The sequence below is a fragment of the Aptenodytes patagonicus genome, chromosome Z (assembly GCF_965638725.1).
Source record: "Aptenodytes patagonicus chromosome Z, bAptPat1.pri.cur, whole genome shotgun sequence".
Taxonomy (NCBI): Eukaryota; Metazoa; Chordata; class Aves; order Sphenisciformes; family Spheniscidae; genus Aptenodytes; species Aptenodytes patagonicus.
Genome location: NC_134982.1, coordinates 23433311 through 23458696, shown reverse-complemented (window position 1 = coordinate 23458696; position 25386 = coordinate 23433311). Strand labels below are relative to the sequence as shown.

Below are 25386 nucleotides of genomic sequence, written 5' to 3'. Positions count from 1 at the left end.
ATCATCTATTTCCATGTAATGCTGTAAACCACTCACGTTTTGTTCACAAAGCAGTTTGAGATCATCCCTCTGAGGAGAGCTCCCTACACCCCACTGTGTTTCCAAGTCATCGATCTGATTGGGAGTGTGGTGTATAATGGGACGGATATCTCCTGCGGCACTAGGATCGACCGTCAGCTCCTTCACCCTATGAGCAGAAAATGTTTCATCTGTGAATTAGTAACTTCCTGTGCAGAAGAGTCACAACCAAAAATAAAGCTCTATGGGTTTAAGCGCAATTAATTCATTTAATAAGGATGATGATGTCAGCTTCACAAATTTAATGTACTTTCAGTGACAAAAAGATGTTAGTCCAACCCCTAAAAAGCATGGACCATTGAATTTCAACTACTTGCAGGTGGATTACAGTCCATCTTCTAGCAAGAGGCATTTTCTGATTGAAATCTTGCTACTCATTAACGGTTAAGAGGGCAAAAATCTCCAAACCCTCAATATTTACTCCTTAACAATGAGTAATATTTGAAAGAAAAGTTCATTCAGCATCCTAAACCTGACTATCTATCTTTTTCTGTGCACACAATTGTGCTTTAAAAAAAGTTAGTCAACCAGCACCCCACTAGCTGTTATAACAAATCCACGAAGAATTCTGAAGAAAATAATAATTTGCAACCAAGTATCTCAGAGAATGAACAGATCCTTTAATTAAGATAATTTCAAAGGTGAAAATATCATATTAAAATGTTAGTCTCTTGCAGCATGAAAATAGTTTAAAAGATTGATAATGATTCTGTCAAAGAAAAAAGCCCATTTAAAAGCAAGTTTATGAAACAGACACATGAAAGTCTACAAGTATAGCAAGTTTTAGAACATATTCTTCATTTTTTTAAAGGGAAAAATGTTTTTTCAAGTAGCACTTATTTACTACAATGGAAACTATTTGTCATTCATCTTCAGAGCAATGAAAAGTTTTTAAAATAGGTATGTATGAAAATTGTTTTCTTTTTTAATTAGAGATATTCAGATTATTCTAAACACAAACTTGTCAGATTTGGTACACTAAATGTACAAAGGTGACATCACCATTTTTGAAAATATGTATGAAGGAAACTAGCAAGCCTGGATACAGAGTGTGGATGTTTAAGGAGGGTGAACAAAATACTGGGAAGATGATTGCAGATCATGCAGAACCATCACCTGCCAAACAAAATAAAAACAAAGTATGTGTGACTCAAGGCAAGGGGACTAATGAAAGGTTGGTCTGTAAAATTACATAGCCAAAAAGAAAACTTAAAAATAAAGATTCCATGTATAGAATGAAGTAGACCTGGTGACTGAAGGAGAAAAGTCGTCATACTCATAGGAAGGAGAGAGATCAGAGCGACTGCCACTACCCTGTGAGAAGGGAATGTCCGAAGGACTAATTCCAAATTCCTTTACTCTGCAGCAGCAAAATACAGCAGCAAATTAAAAGAAAATGTTCTTATAAACACAGTTAAAATGACAACTCTTTGTTTAGCATACTTCTTTAATAGTTTAACTATAAAATTATTTTTATATTAAAATACAAGTGTGCCAACATATTGAAACCTTCTGCAAACAGAGTTACAGATCACTAACAAAACTGAACAAAACCAGTGCTGCTAATTTGCAAGGGACGATAATAGCAGTGTTTTCAGAAGAGTAATTCCAGATTTCAGTTCGTGCAGTTAATAAAATTTGCTCTACATTCAACATTCCACTAAACGGCTCCTTTTAAAATATCAAACCACTACAGCTACAAAACTTTAAATTCTATTCTGCCCCCTGTCTTACACTGCACATACACTGGTGTCCAGCACCTAAAAACTAATTGTACTATGAAAATGATATATTGCTAGAAAAAACTAAAATACTACACAAAATACATGAAGCAACTTTACAGTGACAGGATTCTACTCCATAACAACATACAAATTTAACACCAAGGGGAAGAAACAGTTTCAGCGCAACTATTTAGTATACTAGAAATAGGCGTTTAATTAGTTTTGCAGTGTCTTTTTCTGGAGTCACTTCAGCAATGCGTATTCTGTAAGGGGTAAAAGATCCAACAAGTCTTGATGAATGTGCAAGATCCTTCGTTACGTTGCTGTAAGCAGGGGAGCAGATGCCTCCTTCTCACCAGGAAGGAGACCACGCAGACTGGTCCAAGCCAGGCAGATTTGCTGCTAGCTCCCTTGATCCAGACACAGAGACACTCGGATATCGAGAGGAGCGGGCGGTAAGCTTTCCTAGCAGCCCTTTGTGTCCAATTAGCGACTGGCCAGGGTGCCCAGCCAAGCAGGAGGAGACGTGGTTCTGCCCTACCCTTCACGGGGGCAAGCAGGCCAAACCTGGGTTTCTGATGGCCGAGAGGCTGTTTGCCTCCTTTGTTCTTTGCAGTAAAGCATGGGGGGGTCTCTAGGTCACAGGTCTGACTGCAAGGACACGCAGGACCTGATCACTCCATCTCCACAGACGCTAAACGGAGGAGAACTGCAGCAGGGGAAGGCACCTTTCACACTCTCTGAAGAGAGACAAACACTTTCAGAGAGTAGTACAGGCCTCAGAGGTGCTGCATCAGCCTCTGGAGGTGCTAATTTCTCTACACTGATTAGAGAGAGAGAGAGAGAGAGATATTATATATATAAACCGTTGGATTAACTGACTCTTTACTTAGGGGGTCTCAGATATTTGCCTGAAGTTGGGAAGTATAAAATTTCATATATATGTATGAAACAGACTGGCAACTGCATGCAATTCCACCAAGGGGATGAAAAAAACCCCACATTGCAGAAAGGTATTTCAGCTAACACCCCAGGGAATCACCATGAATACTGACTACCCCTAATGCGAGACATGGTGCCTCCAGAGCAGGGCCAAAACTAAGAGGGGCATCTCCCACATTCCTTGCAATCCACATTATCCATCTCTGGATAATGGCTTAAATGTAGTTTCTATTGATTATATTGTAATGGTTGTAAAAAGTGACAATTTAAATTAAATGTGAGCCTGGATCGGTAATCTGGTTTTAAACTTATTAAGAAATGCAAGTACGATAAAATTATTCAAGTAGCTAAAATAATTATACATCATCGAACAACAGCATTCCAAGTGTTAGCGGTCAACAGCCGGTACAGCTATAAGCAATAACATTTTCCATACCTATTTGCATATCTCAACGTATTTAGAGTGTTTTCACATGATGCCATCCCTGGTGAAATTGTAGCGATCTGGAGAAAACAAGCCACACGTTAATAAATCACTTCGTACAGATGAAAGGGTAGATTAATTCAAATTAACTTTATTTTTTTAATCTCCAGTTTCATTTGAGATCTTCTACAAAAACTGTCTACTATGTACAGCTGTCCTTACACAATGACATTTCAAGGAGAGAGATGTCAAGCCAAAGCTTCAATTTAATTTTTTTAACCATACCTGGAACATTAAGAATTCGTAAAATTTCAGTCAATTTCCCGCATCTCACTGTCTTGGTAACATAATATGTAAATGCAAAACTCTAACTGAAAAAACAAAGACTTCTCAAAAAAGGAAATATGAAACTCAGTAGAAAGTAAGTCTAATATATCCTGTAAACAATTACCAGATTATTTTTTTAATATATCTTTGTAGGCTCCATTCAAGCAGACTGTATACTGATTTGGGAGATCTATTTTGGCCACAGTCCAAAACCGTACTTGATAATCTTAAGGATAAGCATGTGTTTAACTATTTTTGTAAGTAAAGATTATTTTTTTTCTCAGAAGTTATCTGTAAATAATACTTGATAGCTAACTTATTATCAAACGTATCTGGAATCTGTAAGTCTTTCCTTTTCCAGTTAAACAAAATACCCTGAAGATCTCACCTTCTTTTCAGCACTCAGCAAAAATAATAACTGTGATCAGGCAACAGTGGCATCATTATTTGTCCTAGCTTCTCTCAGTAGTCCAATTTTTTCATCCATGCTCCTTTCAGGAGAGCCATAAAGGCACTACCCAGGACAAACACCTCTACGATCCTACACGCTAACATTTTTTGTGGTAGCACAGCATCAGGAGACTGAAACTGATGAAGATTAGATAATCCTGGTCTTCTCTTTCATCCTGCTGCTGACATTACCGTACAAAAGCACAGGTAGTCATCCTGAGAGGAATTTCTCCTACTGGGGAGAAAGGAAAAATATGTGGTGGGAGGGGATTAGAAAGTCTAAAGAGCCTGCTACCATACAGACTTAAGTTTAAACCTCTAATACTGGTACACATCAGTTACTAATGTAAACAACAAGTGTAGATTTAAAAAGATCGTATGATTGCATGTATCTTTATAAAGTGTTCTGGGTGCTAATTAAAAAAAACCTACAAGTTCCTAAAATCCTTCCAAACTCATTTAACATGAACGGTGCGTGCATCTCTTCCATCAGTTACATTTTCAGAGTGCACCACTACCGTAACACCAGGGGACTGCTCCAACGTTTTGGAAGTGTATAAGGTACAGCTGCTACAGGGAAGTGCTACTGTAGGTGCCGTCAGCTGTGTGGATACTCCAGGCCACAAGAACCCATGCACAAGCGACAGTCTGTTGAATACAAATGTCCACTACATCACATGTCCTCATGCCCCACAAGCCCAGCCCAGGCAGGACAGGAGGACTCCGACCTCTCTGTTGCTCGCTTCCTCATTCGTAATTTCAAATGACGATGGAAAAAGCTGCACTATTTATGGACAGGAATATCTTTAAGACCCGTAATTACCATTCTTCCCATTTCAAATGCGTCTACATTGCTTATAAGCCTTCACAGTGGGATCAATGGCCCTTTTGGGACACTGAAGTCTGCGTGTTCCTACTCCCACCCTGGAGGGCTGAAGGGTCTGGCACTTCAGCTATGACTGCAGCACATCAAGGATGCAGCACGTCAAGGATATAGCACTGGTTAAAAAATGAGACTATTCTATGTAGCTACCTTGCAAATTTCAAATGATGATACGTTATCCTACTATGTAGTTCTTCAAAAACAACTTTAAATGGTCCTTAAATAGTTTCAAAATTTGCAATGACTAATAAAGTTCAAAACAACCTATTTATGCCGACTGTATGTTTCTGGATTTCTTTAGAATGAAGCAGATCCTAGCCATAACTGTCCACGTTATAAAGTTATTTTCAAAATATTTTTCTGAAATTTAAAAAAAGGGAAGTTTCCAAACCATAGTTTAACCTTATATACAGAAGAGAATGCTCTATCCCTAAAACGTAACTTTTAAAATTGCAACAGGAAGTCCATAAACAATAAAAGGAAAAGTCAAATAAAAATGAAGTGTAGAAATTACCAAACAAATGTGACTCAAATATCCCACTTACAGATTAGTATGTCAGAAAGCAAGCGGAAAAGGCCCAGCAGGTATTTTATACTAGGACATTTCAAGAATCTCTTAGAAGGTTAAAATCACAAGCTTTTACTACATCATTTTATATGCATTCCATAATGAAAAGCACCACATATTCGCAAAATGTCTTGCTCTCTAACACCACATTAGAACACTGGATCAAATCTTTGTCTTGTTGAGGAATCCCTTGACAATAAATGCCTCTTCACTGACAAGCAAAAACAGCATCTTAAAAGAGGTCTTACACGTTCAATAAATAATGTTTTCCAATTGAATAATATTTCTATGTTGCGAACTCATTAATTTATTTTGCCTGTAGCAGGCTAAAATATTTTGGAAGAAATACTATCATGATCTACATGTTACCTTGTGACAGTTATAACAGTTGTAACTAAAAGGTTCTTTTATGCTTTAATTTACTTCACATAAAGTAGCACTTCTAGAGAACATAGCAGTGATCTATACAGTCTACTGTAGAAACATGAAAGGAAACTACTCATTATTAAACTATTTTTGCAATCATTTTTAGAAGTTTGAAGCACCACGGTTAATTACATGGCTCTGTTGCAAACCAGCAGTCAGCACACCTCCAGGATAACTACTCTTTTAGTTTAATAAAATATTGTTCAACTTTAGCTATCACAAACCATAATGACTTGCCCTTTTCTTTTCCTGTAAATCTCATCAGTAAAATTTTGCCAGTGTATGATAAAAATCTACACATGAACATGCTTACAAACCGGGCGCACCCTGCCAAGGAGCCAACTGTAAATACCACACAGGAAGGCTGAATAAATTTTCTTTATAAAAGAGGCAAAGGAAGACCCAGAAGAGGGGTAAAGCTGATGATCATTATCCACTATTCCCACCACTTGGCCACTGGAGTGCAAATCTCCTCTCCTCTTTCCAGGGAACTGGAGAAGACTGGGAGTAATTCCAGGCTAAGGTGTCTCCTACACCTCCCTCAATTCAATACATGCTGTTCAGAAACCTGTCAGATCTCTAGAGAGGCAGCTTTATTCTTCAGTTATTGCAGGAACAAGTGCTGCAAATGCGACAGCTCAATTCAAACAACCGTAAAGATGCACTGTAGGTTTCTTTTCTTTCCCTACTTCCTTTCAACTATAATTCAGAATAAGCCACCATCACCCAAGTGTTCTTCTTCCCATATCAGTATCTCAAGAAAAAACTTTGCTGATGAAATTCTTGGTAAAAATTACATGTGAACAAACACTAAAACCAGCATTTTCACACATTTAAATGGTAAAAAATGTTACGACAACTCTATGATAAGAGTAATAATTAAATAGAAAAGCTTCACCAGAACAAAGACAACTTGTTAGGACTTTAAGGAGGTAAGAGTGATGGTGAGAACTTCATGAAATATTCACAAATGTTAATTATTCTAGGTACAGAGAGTAATTTCCAACAGGCTAACTTTCCAAACCTTCTTCAGCAGTGTGGATAACACTAGCTACAGATGCACAGTTTAGCTTTCTGATCCTGCATAGGATTTATGAAGTTATGTCTCAGTGGAAAGAAAACAATCCTGTCCTTTCATCAGAAAACTGAAGGAGAAAAAAAGATTAATAAAAAATGCTATTTTACCACTATTTTCAAATTAGAACCATACCTAATAGCTAAAGGGAAGACGCCCTAACACCATGGTTTTCATGTTGTGGTCTGCAGAATTCTCTGGCCTCTAGACTAATTAATTCCAAGGAGAATGTCAAAAGTAACGAACACAAACAAGCCTAGCAATCCGTGTCCACTGTGGAGAGTTTGCATTTCCATAAATAGAAATGTTAAGGATGCACAAATAAAATGACTGGGCATCAGTGCTTTTATCTGTCCTTTCCACCATCTGACAGAATAATTCTGGTTTTCAGACTGATGCAAATGCACATTTATACAATACACAACTATTCATCCCATCTATCCAAACTACTTCCCCCCTCAACAGCCTAGAGCATATTCTGATGCCTTTGATACCAACTTTATATTTGTCTGTCATTTAAAAATCGTAACTCACCACTGTACTTCCAGCCTACACCACCTTTTCCAAAATTGAGTCAACAAACAATACTCTCACATAATTAAGACATTATTAAAAATAAACAAACAAAAAACCAAACTTCTCAAGCTATAAGTGTTTCTAGCTAGGTGCATAGCTACAAAACTAGAACAAGCCATAAGAAAGGCCAATAAAAAGTGAGAAGGGAGCAAGTTATCTGAAATGTCTCTGCTGAAAGTCTCACTCCACATATAGTGTCAGTTAGTGGATAAACTTAAGTCCAGCACATTGCCAGTAGCAAGTGACCAATTTTAAACATAAAAGCCTAAATTCCCAGCATCTTTTCTCTTTGCAATTGTTAGAACAGTTAACCAAACCAACTTACCATACAGGTACGGGAGTTTTCTCCTATGAATGAATCTCTTAGCACCTGAGTAAGTTTACTTGCTCTGAAGGGTGTATGAGGTTTATTTCGGCCTAAGGCTCTAATGCACTCCTGAAAGAACAAACAGGTTTATGCATTTTTCTTTAAGATGGGTTGAATAAATATAATACAAATGCAATTCAAAATCAGAAAATACATGCCTTAGTTATGTTGCTGTCCCCTAAAATATCATTAAAATTTACCATTAAAGCTTGGATTCAAGAAGTGTTAGGCTTTTACCTCTCATTAAGTTCAGTAGAGAGGCAGGAACTTAAAAAGGACTTATGAGCCTAAAAACGTTCTGAATCTCATCCAAAACATTTACAACTATTGTTATATAACAACAACAACAACAAAAACCAACCCAAAAAATCAATGTTGATGTTAAATGTCCAGACTAACAATTATTCCCGATTATCAGCTGCAAAAGCCTGAATGATTTACAACCTCCGCCAGCAGAAGCAGTGTGGACAGGGACATGTCTTAACTCTATCAATTAAAAGCAGTAGCTTTGATTCTGGCTCTACCACTAACTTTCTTTACAGTTCAGAAGAAAACAAACTTTCTGAAAGCTTCCACAGATCACAAACCTAGTAAGCATAGCTCTCTATTGATGTACTCAATATTGGAAGACACTTGAAAATGTAAGTCTATTCCTGTTTTAAAATATTCTTCATGTGAAAAAACAGGCATAAGGTCTCCTCTTTTACTCACAAGGGTATGGGGCTAAACTAGTATTTGCAATTGGTTGGAGATTTCCGTGAGAAATACTGTACAGATGTAAATACTATGAAATTACTATAGAAGTTACAGCAGCAACTAAGTACAACAGTGCAAACCAAGATCGCACTAATCTAAACATCACTTCTGCCCACTCAGAGTTCTAACATCAGTTAATAAATTACTTCTTACACAAAGAAAGTTTAAATCTAGATTTCTGTGGTGGTGTTGTCATCGTCATATTTTGATCATTAATTCCAGTTTCTGCCTTTGCTTTAATACTTTCTGTACAGGCATCTCTTCAGATGCATGGCTTCCTTGGTACAGTTTTAACACGTCCACACACAGAACTTCTTCAAACAACCATACTTCAAAAGCTTTTCAAATTACAGCTTTGCTTTTAGCAGCACTAACAGATGGAATGGCTTTTGTGTTACATGGATAGTTCTACATGGATAGCTAATCCTCCAGCTGCAGTCATATCCTTGTGGCCTTTTGAAATTTCCTAGAAACAGCTTCTTCCAAAAGCCAGGCTAGAAACTGTGGGATGATAATCCAAGAAAGCATTGCAACTATCAAACAGCATAAAACAGAACTAAAAACGGGCTCAGAATAAAACTGCCATGATACAGAACAGAACAAACACAAGGGCAAGTTGCCTTTAACTAAAGTGATTATTTAAAACACTCACCAGCTGAATTTTATAGAATGGACACAGCTCAGATAAACAGAAAGACTGAAGCTTGTTGAATGTGAATTTCACATGCAAATGCTAAAAAGGACTCAATAACTTATAGGTGAGCAAGGCAGTGCATTCCTTGAATTTTTTGAATTTGTACATTAATACTACACTTACATAAGGAGAAAAGCAGATTAGACAGGAAGAGGGGCAACAGATTTTCAACAAGTGACATTACAAACTAAAAACAGTAACGAATGTGTATGTTGAATTACTGATATGGCAACCAAGAAGTTTAATTAAGATATTTTAATTTACTATAATGATTTTTAGTTTGCTTACTCCTGAAAAATTAAAATTGGATTATCTCTTATTAGTAAAAGGATTATAGGAGGACACTGCCAGCTTCTAAATTAATGGAGTTTTTAACTACTTTTGCTTTTCATCACAGCTCAGAAAACCAGGTAACAAAACGACAACACTACTTCCATGTAGAGACATTACAGAAATAACTTCCTGTACCAAAAATCTGAACAGGTTAAGACAAGACTGATATGCAGATGCAAATAGCAAATCTTGGATTAGCACCAAAATCCACTCCTCAGAACACACTAGTTTAATTCAAACTTCACAGTAACTTCAAGGGTCTTGAATACAAATGGAAAAAGCTGTGTAATGTTTTTGGGGATAGATGAAAAATGGAAAACTAACATATCATTAAGAAACATATCTTCTTGTACTGCTATTTAGACATCTGCAAGACCTCCACTTATTTTTATTTCCCCTTCCCCATGTAATTTAGATCACACTAGTACAGCAGCAGCAGAACCTTTCACTATAACTAAAAAGACAAGTTGTATGAAAATGAACTAAGTATGCTGTATGGGTATTGCACTGAAGGCACTAGCCAGTACAAAATCAACACGTAAACTGGAAAAAAACCCACAATCTAAAACCAAACCAGCTTCATTCAATTACATTTGGAAACAAGTGATAACAACAACACAATGTTGCTTGCATTGTTTACTTTGATAATAAATCAAAACAGGCCACAGTTTTGGAACCACTGCTTCCAATTTTTCAACATGCAACACAATTTTGTAATGACACATTACATGTTACAGTTTTGTGGTGTTTTGTGAGATCTGCTTCGAGTCAGATACAAGTGTTCTCCCAATTTTATACTGGGGATGAAAAAGTAAGCACAGTGATTTTTGGGTTCAGATTCTTTATATAAAACCACAGTGCTGGTGCTGACAGTAGTAAACCTAAGCAAAACTAACCAAAAACAGAGATAAGTTCTGAGACATTCAGAACTACTGTTTCCTGAGTTGAGACCAAAAAATTACTTTCCCTATTTAGACAGAACCTCTTTTGAGCATTATAAAACAAACAAAAAAAAGGCATATGAATATTTAAATAATACTTCTTAGCTCTCTTGATGTGCCCTGGATTAATGTGTAAAAAACTGTAAAGTGACTGTATCAGACAATTTGCTATAAAGAACAGTAGTCAAAAATGGATTCCAACTTTCAAGGGTTATTTTAATCTATTTGTTAGTTCTTTCTGGATATGTTGCTGTTGTGTTGCTTTAATGAATTAATAAGCAGCAGTAAATAAATATGTCATAAAGGTAACTTTTTTTTTTTTTTAAGAAAAAAGGCATAAATACTGAGATTAGTGAGAGTATTTCCAGTTAGTATTTCAGACTTTGAGTACCAAAGTAATTCATCTGCCCTCCCATTTTAGATATATATCAAAAAAGTCTTCAAATTCAACCACTGGGGATCTTTTGTTGAGGGTTTTTTTTTTTTTAAACTACATGCACATTGATAGCACAATGTTTCTGCAATGTTTCTACTTGGTAATTACCAAGTGTTCCTTCAGGCATTTAGAGGAAAAATCAATACATTATTTTACCTGTCACACCAGCAGACAATGTAGACAAGCAAAGCCTGCAAAAACACTGGTTTTAATAGTCATTGCTTTTACATGTAGAAGGCTTCCACCTACTCAAAGGCAATGGAAACATTTCAGTTACCTTGAGTGCTAAAAGGCTCTTGTTAATTTCCGCGCCTTCCAGTCGCGTCTGCCTATCTGCACTGGAAGTATCTGCTCCTCTTTCATTGCCAGCCAAATCAATCAGAGAAAATTTACCATGCAATTTCCCTTTCCTTCTGAGAATAATCTGAAACACTGCATGGCTTCGAGATGAGTGTGCATTTGCAGATGTCTGGCCAGATGTCCTTTAAACAAAAGGAGAGAAGGGAAGGACATATGAACAGGCGAAGGACCATACGTGTTAAACACACTAACCTCAGTAGTTTTTTCAGGGCAGAGTTCTGTATTTTCTTACATGTGTTGACAGCATGTCTAAAGTTCATGTGGACACTAGAGATACCACCCCAATAATTGGATGTACATAGTACAATTATACCTCTTTTTCCATCTCTGCAAACAGAAATGGAAGATCAGTAACATTTTACCCCCCTTTTAAAAGCAAGAATAATCAGATCTTCAAAGATTTCAGATTATCAAAGAGCTTACATGTAAAATGCTGATGGTATTTTTATCTTATCAGGCAGCAGTCTATGCACAAGGCTAATTTTAAAAACAATGAAGCTGGATTCTTAAAAAAACCCAAACTTTTATGCTTAACCTCTGTCACTACATATCAAGGCCTTTTAGAACTGAAGAATCTGGCAGTATTCCAGATTATAAAAGATGTGAATTTAAGTCAGTAAGCTGGTTACATAATGCATGCAGTTCACATCCTGCAGAAAAATCAGTTCTTATTTCTCTCTAGGAGACAGAGAAAATCTAAATATCTTTATTCAAAAGGTAGGCAGATTCCTTACTTGCAGCCAACATCATCAAAAACCGCACTGCACATTTAAAAGCCATCACTATGAAGAGACCCCAAAAGAATCTTGTTCCGATTCTTTACTGTACAATGAAGAACTGGCGGAAGCTATGGGAGATACCTGCAGCTGTTGCCTATTTCAATAAGCTTAAGAACATCTTCAACACATTTGACTTCCCGTTCCTGTAATCCCACCACCTGGACTTGCTGTTTACCATCTTCTAACACTCTTAATTTTGTCTTCCTGTTCAACAAGTCAAAAACCTTAGGGAGGGGGGGAAAACAGAACAGTTAAAGAGGAGCTTGAAAACACATTTTTATTTCAAATCCCGTACCAAAATATGCAAAGCATTCCATGGAAAAACATGATTGGAAGGGAAGTGTAAAGAATTATTTGAAAGAAAGCTTTCAGTACAAAAAAGAAAAAAATCTTTTATGTGACAAGCTCAAAATCTTGTTTGTGCAAGAGAAATTCCCCTTTCCTCAGAGAAAGATCAGGTACCTACCTTACCACTGTAGATCTCAAAAAATGTTGCATATACTTGAAGTTCTAACTTCTTATAGTTTGGCTTCTTTAGCATTAAAAAGACATCTCGAGCTGTGAATACATTTCCAGAATAAAAAGAAATCTCGTTATGTATTTTCATTTAGTGAAGACTCATTAATGCATAACAGTCTATTTTACAGCATCTCTCATATTTTGCAAGTATAAGCAATAGTCAGTCAACCAAGTCTGAAACACTGCAGTTTTAACTGCCACATTACATCGGAAGATGCAGAAGACCCCAAAATTATAAACTTAATTAATCATCCATTATATTTATTACATTTTTTGAAGTAATCTATATATACATATAGATATGTACATATATGTACATATAGATACAATATATATACACATATACATTACTTTACTGTGTAAAGAATATACATCTAGAACTACTTTTGATGTTACCAAAGCTCCACTGTAATGCGAAATATGTAGACACTTATGTTTGTACAACAGGGAGTAGAAAATTTATTGATCTCAACTAATTTGCAAAAAGCCAACAGACCAATAAAGTCTCACCTGCAAGTGCATATATTCCTTTAGAACAATCTTGGTTCTTTCCTGAAAAGTCACCACCCATAGTCTAAATTAAAAAAAAAGACAAGACAAAAATACACTATAAAGATCACAGAACTCTAACTTATGAATTTGTTACTTATTAGAATTTATCTAAGTGTATCGTACATAAAAAGAAGTGTATTGCTGACATGTAGAAGAAATACTTACATGGGTTTTTCCACTGCCTGTTTGCCCATATGCAAAACAAGTGGCCATTCCCCTTTCAAATATGGTCTCCACTAATGGTCGAGCTGTAAACCTTAAATGCAAAAAACAACAGTACTTAAGAAACTGAATTACTTGAAGATGCTACTACCACAAGGATACTATAAATTTTAAGGCCCAAAGTGACAAAGCTGGTCCTGTACTTTGAGAGGCCAAAGGACATCTCCACATTAATTCCTGAACTAAAGAGACTACCAGTTCTAAAGCATTAAAATATCCCAAACAATCATATAAAAGCTACAAGGTCTCTCCCATTTATGTTACAACTACATTTTCCTTCTTTAAACCCTAAGAAAAATAATTTTCTTGTTTTAATGATGCAACACAGCACAGCTTACTATGTGGAGTTTGGAGCTCCCTAAAGAAGACAGCGTTAGAAGACATGGAAGTAGGACAGTGGAGCAGATAAATACTTAGGTTTTGACAATACTAAAATTCTGCTATAGTTTTGGTTTTGTTTTTTTCCTCCACAAATCAGCTTCCAAGATTAAATTTAGAAGACAGGTGGCCAAAACATTGCACGTCTTAACATTTTGAGAACATACATACACTGAGAAAAGGCTCAGGAAAACATATATATCCAAGCTCTTCAGAATGGAAAAATCTAGTTATCCCTGAAGTATTATTTGATGTGTCAAAAAATATTATCCAACATATCATTTTTCTATTTTAGAGAATTAATTTTACCTTAAAAAACATAGAGTTATCGCTCCTACTTCGGCTGCTTATCACCATTATTTCATGAAAAACTCCAAAAGGAAAGGGTAACCTAATGGAGGGTTACCAATGGAGGTAACAGTATCTATGCAAAAGTCTCTCTTTCTAAACTTCTTCCAGGTGTTTACACATAAAGTACCTTTAAGTGACAGAAACAGGAACAATTGTTTACAGAAACACTAAGGTATTACAACTTCCTTTCATTCCACTTTGGAACAAACACAAGATTGCTTACAAAAATAATATGGGTAAGACCGAGCCATTGAGCAGACAGGGGTTATGCAAAAATCTAAGTTTAACTGAATCTTGAATTTTCATCAAAAATATACCAGATGGCTCCTCATGAGCCTTAGTCTTTCTTTTTTGCTTCCTCTAAACATATACTTCCTTTGTCCTCAAGAGGATATTCCCATATTTTGGTGTTTGTTCTTTTTATATATAAAATACAAAATTTCACAAAGCCTGTCCACCTAAGAAGCACACTCCATTACCTCTGTTTAACTGAGTTTGAAATTATTTATTTTGCTGATTTATAAAAAAGGGACTTAGTTATGCCTATTTTAAAGTAAGGCAAAATACAAACTTATCTAGAAAAGTTTTCATATAAAGCATTATACAACTCCAAATGGTACCATGTCAAAACAGTCCAACTTTACTTTTACTAGAACCTTTATTTGCAATCTTGATATTCCAGAAATGTAAACTCTGGTTCTCCTTTAAAATTCAAAAGGCATATCCATTCAAACTAGTGAGTGTATTTTGATATTAATGAAAACTTGCAACTCAGTGTTGCGGCTCATGAATTCAAAAATACTTAAAATATAGCGTAAGCAAAATCATAATTTTAACAAAAGAGTACTACTTTTTTTCCTTCAAACTGAAGAACATTTTTCAGTATAGAAATACAGTGAGTAATTTTAGCATACTGGAGAAAACTGGAGTAAGTTGCCACACTATTTTTCTCCCCACTGTGACCCCAAAGTTCTGGTGACAGCAGATGATGACACCTATCTTGCTCTTACTTCTGTTATTACAGGAGACCTTGAAGCAGACTGCCTTTCAAGTAATAATAATTATTGTGCCATATGAGGGAGAAGGAAAAAGCCTGTACTGCTACACAGACTAGAAGTATGTGTATATTTCAGTATGAATACAACCATCTTTCAATATCTTCCCATATTACCACTAATTACGTAACTAATAAAAATTGCCCGGAGGAAACTGAATACAAAAATATAACAACATTTTATGCCAAAACACCCCTCACATTTAAACACTACGCTCGCAAAGATAAGTAACAGGAAGGAGGGAGATTAAAAGAACTGGTTGTTAAGCCGGAGAAGAACTATTGCAAGAGGCACGCATCACCAGCTACATCGCTCTCCCGCAGCTCCTCAGTATTGAGAAAGGAAAGATGCTACCAGTAGACAACCATTAGAGATAGAAATCTCCAAAGCCACAGCTTGGCTGTTTACAAGTCTTTTGTTAGTGTAAACTAACAGACTATACAGATTTTCCTTCCGCCACCCTTCTCCTCCTATCAAGCATAAGACAGAAGTTTTAATTTTCAAGGCCTTGTAATAATTCTTTTGCTATGAATTTTCTGTTATCCGCTGACAGGATGTTAGTGTCCAACATCTATCAGGATACGATGCTAACTTTCACTTCCTAGCTGTTGGATTAAAAATGAGAATTAAAATATTTCTCTGTCACTACTCCTTAAGGCTACGGGAAGCATTTCCAAGCATAAAGAAAATTACCTTCATCAAATTCCTTTCTAATAACAATATCCCTTGCAAAAAGCTTCACAGGATTTAGACTGCGTACCAAGATTACGACTTGTTGTGGTGTCTAACCTTGCCTGCTACTGTATCTACCCATTTAGTGACTTTTACAAGGTAACCAGCTACTTCTAAACATGTTTTTAAAAGCATGGTGTGCATTATTCTGGGCCAGCTGTGGAAGTGAAACAGAAGAATAAACAAGAAAATGGAGATCCAAATACCTTGGGGCTGAAAGGGAATGTGTGTATTTGTTGCTGTTGGTTTTTATATCAGAAAGATTCAGCATTTTGAGCACGATAACTCAGCTCCACGCACCTCCATGTTGCTTCCAGAAGCCAAGCCAGCTCAGGTATCTCAGCAATACAGCAATATAACCTCTTTTGCTTTCTTTGTACTCTTTCCCCACCCTCTCCTGATTTGTTTCCATCTGTTAAATATCTTACATTCAAACTGCAAGCTCTTTGGGGCTGGGGCTGTCCTTTTCTTCCAAGTTTCCTGAAGACCAAAAGCCATGACTCAGGTTCCTCAGGTGCTGCACGCACTAATTAATAAGACAATAACCCTGAGGCAAATGGAGAGCTCATGAAGTTGTTCAAAAATTCAGTAGCTGAGCAGGCGGGCAATACACACTAGCACCTGGAAACCAGCAGGGCTTGGAGGAGGACTGAGAGCAGGACTGAGGTCAACGGAGGTGGACATCATATTGCAGGTGAAGAATTCCAGATAAAGAGTTAAAACAAAAGTAAACAGGCAAAAGAATGGAGGTAGCAATATACATATCTAGTAATACAGAGAATAGGAGTAAAGTCCATGACCAAGGTAAGCCCACAGTTATTGACATGCGAGATACATGAGAAAAAAGATTCACCAAAAAAAAAGCATATACACATACCTGTAAACCATTTCATTAGGAGCCGTGTCATCAAAGGCATAATCAAATCGAAAAGTTTGGTTTTCTAGGTACCTTGTTAAATCCACCTTTTGTTTTGGTTCATGTACCATCACAACATCTTTACTAGGAATTGTTATTACATCAAGGTCTTTCATTAAAGTTTCTATAAAATAAGTGAAATATATATATATTTAACTAGAAACACATCATTTTTTACATTTTTTCATTGTTTACACTCTTGTAACATCTCAGATAACACAGCTCCTCCAAGTAACAACACTGCAATGGATTTGGGCTTCTGATACCTACATAGTAATCTGCTAAGTAAGAGATTTTGTTTTGGAAGTCTAGTCATCCTACCCTACCAATTGCTAGAAATTAAAAGAGAGGTTGTACAAAGTTGATTAGAAAAACTAACATCATTAATCATAGCACTATCATCGTAGCTTGTTATGTATTCTACAATAACACTTTCCATGGATTTGAGTTCTTTTTCCTCAGGGCTTCTATACTGTTTTACAGATTACTGCCATATTCTTTGAGTTTTTATACATAACTTCTCTACTGGAGAAACTGGACACTGAAGTCCTATACTGCTTGGGCTGTCAAAAACACAAAGAAATTAATATCCTTATGATAATCTGCTTTATTTTAAAATTTTGTCTTTTTATTTTCCCTAAATCCTTAACGTTATAGTCATATGTTCACAGCTTTCAAAAAGAAAAATTTTGCTTTCATTCTACACAGACATTTTCATTTGTGTATTCCTCCCAGAACCTAAAGTATACATCTTTAATATAGAATTTCTCTTAAGTAAAATCTTTTCTAAAAATTATCTTGTAAACAGAAAAAGCTGAAAATGCTAATGATCCTTCCTATCACTGGGAGTGAACAAAAGCCATCTAGATGCAATTTCAGTAGTGAGTTCCCAGGTTATAATTACTACACAGCACTACAATTTATTGCTAATTGTTGTATGAGATATGAGTCAGCAAAACAGAGAAGCCAGTGATCCATGATATGGACAAAAATAAAGATCCTTTGTGTGTACAGTCAGGATCCTCATGTGTCCTACTTGCATTTCTATGTAAAATTTCTTAAGGCATGCAGTTCAAGAATTTGATGCGGCTTTATACAATCAAACAGAAATCTTTTAATCAGTTAACATACTGATCGAACAGTACAATGGTTACCACTGCATGACATTACACACCAACAGAAATATGCATTCAAGTCACTATATAACCAATTTTTCAACTGCACTGCAATAAAATAAAATGCAATTATTCTGCAGTAATCACAGAGAAGAAATAAGGAACAGTAGTGAAAAGACATATATGAAGGTCAATTCTTTGCAGCAAAAGCTTTTTAGTTTAAGCAGTCAAAAGCTGATTTTTCTTAAATGATTGTTTGTAATCAGACATTTGCCTGCTCCCAGCTATTTGTTATGACGACCTGTATTCCTTGCTGATGAAAATTTGGAATAGTGTCTCTGAAACCCACCATACATTTCTCAATTGTAAATCTATGTGACTGAAATAAAATCTTAAAATGTCAATCTGAACACCTACTTCCTGCAAAGTCAATCCACAGAACGATTGGTGCTGAGAACACCCAAAGATTTTGGTGATACTTCTGTGTTTGTGAGACTGACAAAACAAACTATTTTTATTTTTTCTCTTCGGGGGTTACACACTAGTATCTTTCATTCTTTTATACTCTTCAATTTTAAAAAGTGGCATGAGAAATACTGTTTCTTATGAAGTGCGTGTTTTCAGAAGATTGTATCATGTGGGTACAAGATTATCTCTATGGGTCATCCCATAGATTATTTCATTAATACCTTTTTATTATATCTTATTCTTAAAAATGCAAAGTAACTTTAGTACCAACTTCATTGTTACTTAGACACTCATTTTTCTACAAGCACCTCAACTATTTTTTTAATAGCTCCAAACCACTAAAACCTAAGATATGTAACTTTCACAAAATCAAATCCTACTTCTGAATCCCAACTCATGCCCCCTGAGAACTTGCTCTCATTTACTGTAATTTCACTTTGTTCACCTCCAGCGCAGGTAGAAGGTGACGTTTCCCCCAAATGTATCAGATTTCTAAGTCATATTTTATTAACGATAACCTCCAATGCTGAAACAGAAATTCAACTGCTACCAGACTTGTATGTTGAATGCCCTTATTAAATGGATTGTGCAAAATAGTTTCAATTAACGAATTTTTGAGATTACGCATTCCTTTCAGATCAACAAAAGAAAAAATACAGGGAATAAGAAAACAGTAGAAGTAAAAATGAAGAAAAAAATTAAGTAGGGGAAGCAGCAATGTGGAGGGAGAAAATAAGACAAAAACTAACTATATACTGGTATCAACATATGTTTTCCCTTTCCCATACAGTTCTCCCATTTTCCTCTGGATACGCTCCAGATAATCCTCAATGTGTAGTTCTGACAGTACAAAAATAATAAATGCATCCCATGTTGTTTCAGAGTCAGAGCGATGTTCTTTGAGTCCTTTAGCTAAACAAAATATAACAGAAAGAGAAGGAAAGAAACATCTTTCAAAATGGAAGTCAGCTTACTTAAGCACTGGATTCAAGAGAGGCTGCAATCCAGAAGCATTTGCGTTCTTAATTTCCCACTGAATGTAAAGAACTTCGTAGGAAGATTGGGATTGAACTGGAGTTGAAAACCTGAACTTTTTTTTTGCAATACAGACTCCAGTCTGGTGAGCAGGCAGTAAGAAAAAAAGTTGTAATACTAATCATATATAAAAAAAGTCACTAGGGAGTCATTCCAGTACCTAATAGTTTTTTAGTGGCATTTCGTATGCCCTGGGGTATCTTGCCCAGTCCTGAGCAGCAGCTCCAGGGGATACAAGTCTCCAGTTTCTCTGTAATCCACTAGCCCCGCAAGGACGTCTTGGACATGCTTGGTCACCAGGCATGTCATAAGATACAAGTGTTTAAGCACCTGAATTGCTGCCTTGATGTCTGATTCAAGACCACTTGAAAGTATAAAAGTACATGTACAAAAAATGTCTAGGAAAGCTTTCATTGGGTAGCTCTCTGCTCAGGAGATCACTTAAAGGATAGTTTAAAAGAATGGTGATCCTAACACAATGTAAGAATACTGAAGAAATTACAGTAGAATTAATTCCCAGATCAACTAAATACATCCTAGATAACCCTGGAAAAAAAGTTTGCAGTCTCTCTGCACTTCTCAGCTCCCAATCCATGAAATGGTGACAGTTAAACTACTTTTCTCCTCATCTTTATCCAGGTTATGACGAGTCTATGAATTTTCTGGGTCTGTCACATCATATTGTCTAGTATATAACAGAGTTCCATCTTTGATCATTATTTCTAGATCTCTTTAATACAAATAATATTCCTAATAGAAGCAGCTTTTCAGAGAAAAAAAAATCAGCAAAATCTTAAATGGTCATACCTTTTTTATTGAGCGGTCGTTTTCGTACACAAACACATATCCTGTGCTCATCAATCTGCAAAGGAAACAATCTTTCAGTGAACTATACCCCAATTCCAGTTATACAATGTTTTACTTCATTTTACTTCTATTCTTGAATTAATTAACCAATCATTTAAACAAAGAGAAATTTCCAAGACAGTGAGTCATCTGAACATGTAAAAGCCCCTCATGTCTACACAATAGCCAAGAACCCAAACGGGAGAACCACACATTAACAAAACTCCCTGCAAACAGTGATCTAATCCTGTACAGTACCAGGTACATCTTGGAACACTGCAAGTAAATCCAGCTCTAACAGAGTAGATAACACTGTTGACAGAAATTATCACAATCTCTGATTTCCACAGAGATCTGATAACCTCCATCATTTAAGGATTCTGCTCCTCTGACTTCTCTGCAAATCAAAGGCCCTCATCACCTTCAAAGATCAAATATTAATCTTTATTCCCAATAGGGTTTTTCAGAGAAGCTTAACGGTTTTGTGTGCACATCCCCTAGCATCCCAGGAAAATTTACAATACAGAGGCTGAGTGACTACTTAGTACATATTGGTATTATTTTACAGTCAAAAGGTATTTAAATGACATAACATAATTAACAATAATTTAGTAACCTAGGACTTTCGACAACTACTAATTTCAGTATCAAATTACTGAAAAAATAAATCCATGTTATAAAGAATACTAATATATATTAAACTACTTATTTTTCTTGTTTACAGATGGAAGTAACATCGAAAAAATTGAAAACACATAGCAAAAATACAGAAGAATAAAAAGCTTCCATGTTGCTGGGGTACTTACAGGATCTGCAGTTGTCAGTGGTCTATAATCTAAACTTCCCCTGAAATCTCTTATCATACACATAATTTCATAATTTGGGTTTGTAGCATCAACATCCTAGGGAAGTAAGCAACAGAATTTCTAATATACTTTTTTCCTGAAATGGACTAATTTCAGTATCTCTGTATTTATTTATAAGAAAAATACACATTAACTGAAATCTTATTTTTTCTCCAAAACACCAGAAATGTCTCAAACGCAAGTTTAATGCCTTTTTCCATTCTGATGTAGCTAATTTACTGATAATAAAGCAAAGCAATTACATGCCTTCTATTTCATGGTTTTGATCAGCATGTAATAGAGAATACTTTTTAGTTGAGGACTCATTAACAGTCTACTCAAGAAACAGAAATGGCTCCCGCCTTTGCCAGAATCTTCACAATAAGAAAGATCTCCGAACAGCCGCATAACACCAGACAGCACGTATAATCAACACTTCTTAATCTGAGATAAGGCGGTCCAACAGACGAATGGATACACTGCATTACAGAGGTACAAAACACCCCGCAGAGGACAGTGCAGGCACCCCAGCTGCTCTAAACACAGCCCTGCTGGATCCGAGTTGGTTAAAGGAGGCTGATCCTACCACTGCCCCTATGTTAACCCCTACAGCTACTTGGATGCACTGGAAACTCTTCTAACACTCCTAGACGCCCCCAAAAAGCAGAAGCAATCCCAAGGATACACAGTAGGCTAAATCCAGGCTCAGAAGCCCTCCCCTCCCTAAACATGGAGCATCAGTACCAGAGTGAATGGACACGTAAGAGACCATGCACAAAGTCCCTCCAAGCCTCGGTAAGCCTGAGCCTACTGTGAGCCAAGTTGGTTCTCTGCTAAATTGCTCAAATGTCCTTCCCGTCAATTCTCCCCACGACTGTCAGTTTTTACACCATTTCAGGACATGCTGATGATGCCATGCATAGCCAGCTCTGGTGCTCAGACCTTATTAACCTTTGCATGGCTCCCCACAAATGATATAAAACTCCTTCTAGATCACAGCTGGTTGCGGAAACAGTGTAGGCACTCTTACAAAGCACTGCATTGGGGTTAACAAGCTGAAATGGAGCCCGCTCATGTCTCTGCACATGTGACACAGCCGATCCTCACCTCAGATAAAACTGTGCCCTGGTAGTCAGAATTTGACTGTACCTTGATGTTGTTCAACCTGACTACAGTGAACTAAAAACTGCTGACAGTAAGTCCATACAAAATGTTTTCCTGCTGAAATGTTTCCTTCTAACATTCAGAATGGGGTATTGCTTATTACGGAAGAAGTGTTTGCCTAATATTCTTCAAACCCTGTTTAAAGGTCTTGCCCACTAGAAGACAGTGCTTGGCTAATCATTGCTGCATTTCACAACAACAACAACAGAATACACAAAGCAACACAAAGCACAGATACATACAAGTCACCAAGACAAACAGAACTTCCTCATGCAGAAGAAAGAAAGGAGGAAGAAATTTTTTACGCTGAGGGTGATGAAACACTAGAACAGGTTGCCCAGAGAGGTGGTGGATGCCCCATCCCTGGAAACACTCAAGGTCAGGTTGGACAGGGGCTCTGAGCAACCTGATCTAGTTGAAGATGTCCCTGCTCATTGCAGGGGCGGTGGACTAGGTGACCTGTAAAGGTCTGTTCCAACCCAAACCATTCTATGATTCTATGATACAGAAGTTTAAGACTCAGATGCAAACGGAGTCTTCACAAAAGCAATAAAAAGAAAATTTTAAGTGTAGTACCACATCAAAGAATTTCAATATATAAAGCAAAAAATATTTGTTTCTTACACATAAAGACATAGTAATGTTTTGCATTTGTGTAAATGGATGGAAATTAGAGAACATTAATTCAACACAGGTTATTTTAGGTCAACTTAGGAACATCATTAAACCATGAAGTAAATTGCCTGAATTATTTACTTGGTGGTGGTACTTCTCATGTCAGTAGCGGATTGGTAGTATCTCTTTAGAGAGACTAACACATACGCACAGGGCTGCCAACAAGATTACTGTACTAGTTTTGCAAAAGCTTTTACACCACTGTGACAGAAAGTCACTTAATATTAAAAGATTTTTCTCACAGGATTAGCAACTTCATTTCTTTCACACAAGTTTCTAACAACTTGCTGCCAAATGGCTTGCATGATGCAAAGCTAAATTATAAATGCATAGACAGGTTTAAAGAAAAAAAAGTCACTGTTCAAACTTCAGCCTCAAATACATCTCCCACAAAGCATCAAGGATCATAAAAAACAATTTATCACAATGTTGTAATACCTCCTGTAGAATAACAGCCCTATCTAAAAGCCAAAGGTTTGATTATTTTCAACAATATGTTTTCCCTAAAAAATAGCTATTATCAGTACTTGATCTTAAAAGAACACACAGCAAGATAAGCAATTATAAGCACTTATTTCTGTAGGAAGAAAAAGAGGGGGAAAACTGTCTAAAGTAATAGTTATCAGAGCAATGCAACCAAGCACCAAAATATTTATCAAACTTGTACACAGGACGAAAACATTTAACTTCAGGATTATTACAGTTCATAAAAATTATTAAAGACGGAAAAAAGCACAATGATTTTGCAAACTACTTCTCTTGCTGACATACGTTTTCCATCCTAGCTAAAAATACTAACCTGAGCTCTTTTTTCTCTAAGTTCCTGCTGCTGTAACCTTCTTTTTTCACGTTTCTCTTGCAATTTTTCAACCTCTTTTACACAATTAGATTTTCTACGTGCTTAAAGAAAATGATATAATTTTAAAATATTTTCAGTGTTGCATTAATTTAGTATTTACACTGTAACATTTCAATTATATTAATTTATCAATAATTAGAATGCATTTATTTACATCAACTATCTTTTCAAGCAAATCAGTATTAGTACAGAATAATTACGGCAATTTAATTTTTAAAATTTATAAAATGAATGAATTAGAAAAAAATCATGGGAATGGGACAATAATTACATGATCAAAAATATAAGGACAATGACCCTCAAAAAATATTTGGACAGATACATGTGATCTCTTGGTTTGAATTAAAAGAAAGCCCAGGCAAATTAAAAAAAAAAAACACTGCCATGGTTAAAAAAAGATAAAGGAAAAACAAATTCCAAATACTAGCACAACTATGACAGAAGTGAACATTTGTTCAGCCACAGCTCTCTGACAAAGCTTCTCGAGGAAGCCTACAGACAACTGCGCATGTAGACCATTTGTCATTTATGGACAACAACATAATCCAAGAGAATGTACATGTAACGCCCAGAACGAACGAATCCTTTATACACGGTTTACATACAAGGGGGTCCAAATTCCTTTTTTGCAGCTTGAACTGGAGATATATCTGAAACACTACCATTCTGTTGAGAGGAGGAAGACTGCTCAGGAAGCTGAGTAGGTCGCGCACGTGCAGAACCAACCACTGCAAAGGAAAAGCACAAAGCTCATCTGGACATGGAATAGTAACATTTCTACCCGATTCTCAAATGCTTTGTTATGACGAGATAAAACAAGGCCCCTTTCCAGACACAACGACCGATTGGGGGTGAGGGGGAGCCGTACATGTAGAAAGTCTATTAATAAAGACATTTGGTATGCAGCCTTTTCTTCCTAGTGTTATACACCAACACAACATAATTATTAAGTACTGATGCTGCATGTGCATATTTTTAAATAGTCTACTACAGAATCAGTACAACTTGTTATGTGCATAGAATGAAGTGTGTACTTGGAGATATGCTGTCCTGAAGCTTAAAATGCTGAAATTTTATTTATATTGTGATTATACCCAAAAACCAAGTAAGAAAAGAAGCCCCGCTGTTTCACATTCTCTAGATATTACAAAATGGTCCCACCCCATTGAGCCTATGATCTCTGGAGGAGCAGAGGGATACAAATGAAAGGCAGCAAAGTGCAGCTCAGTCTGTGAATGTAAGAAACAAACCTTTTTGACACTTTACTGAAAGTGATACAGATACAATCAATACATCTAAACCTATGCATTATTTCTGTATGTGCTAAGGATGCCAATTTCTGAAGATGCAGTGATGTCTGTTTCCAGTGAATGCAGTGGGAGTGGTGAGCATGCAAGCCTCTTTGGTAGAGCTGAATGTTTTAAACTGTTTTTGAAAGAGTTGCTTCAAGCAGCTCTGCTTCAGCGGGCCCCTTTCCTGCACACGTTCCTAACGGAATCTGCCAGAAGAGTATGA

General features: G+C 36.4%; 1 protein-coding gene across 4 annotated transcripts in view; it reads right to left on the bottom strand.

The window, feature by feature from the left end:
• Positions 1-25386, bottom strand: part of KIF2A (kinesin family member 2A) — a 56475-nt gene that overhangs the window by 6627 nt on the left and 24462 nt on the right. Inside the window, exons 5-18 of one of the 4 annotated variants that reach the window (XM_076362236.1) lie at positions 24477-24599; positions 23812-23912; positions 21135-21230; positions 20290-20344; positions 16826-16988; positions 13376-13466; positions 13169-13232; positions 12606-12697; positions 12221-12363; positions 11278-11482; positions 7799-7909; positions 3181-3248; positions 1325-1438; positions 37-187 (exon numbers count right to left, since the gene is read on the bottom strand). In XM_076362236.1, the coding sequence (XP_076218351.1) occupies positions 37-187; positions 1325-1438; positions 3181-3248; positions 7799-7909; positions 11278-11482; positions 12221-12363; positions 12606-12697; positions 13169-13232; positions 13376-13466; positions 16826-16988; positions 20290-20344; positions 21135-21230; positions 23812-23912; positions 24477-24599 (1577 nt within the window). The remainder of the gene's footprint in view (positions 1-36; positions 188-1324; positions 1439-3180; positions 3249-7798; positions 7910-11277; positions 11483-12220; positions 12364-12605; positions 12698-13168; positions 13233-13375; positions 13467-16825; positions 16989-20289; positions 20345-21134; positions 21231-23811; positions 23913-24476; positions 24600-25386) is intronic. The other 3 variants (XM_076362237.1, XM_076362239.1, XM_076362240.1) reach the window with 3 other exon arrangements.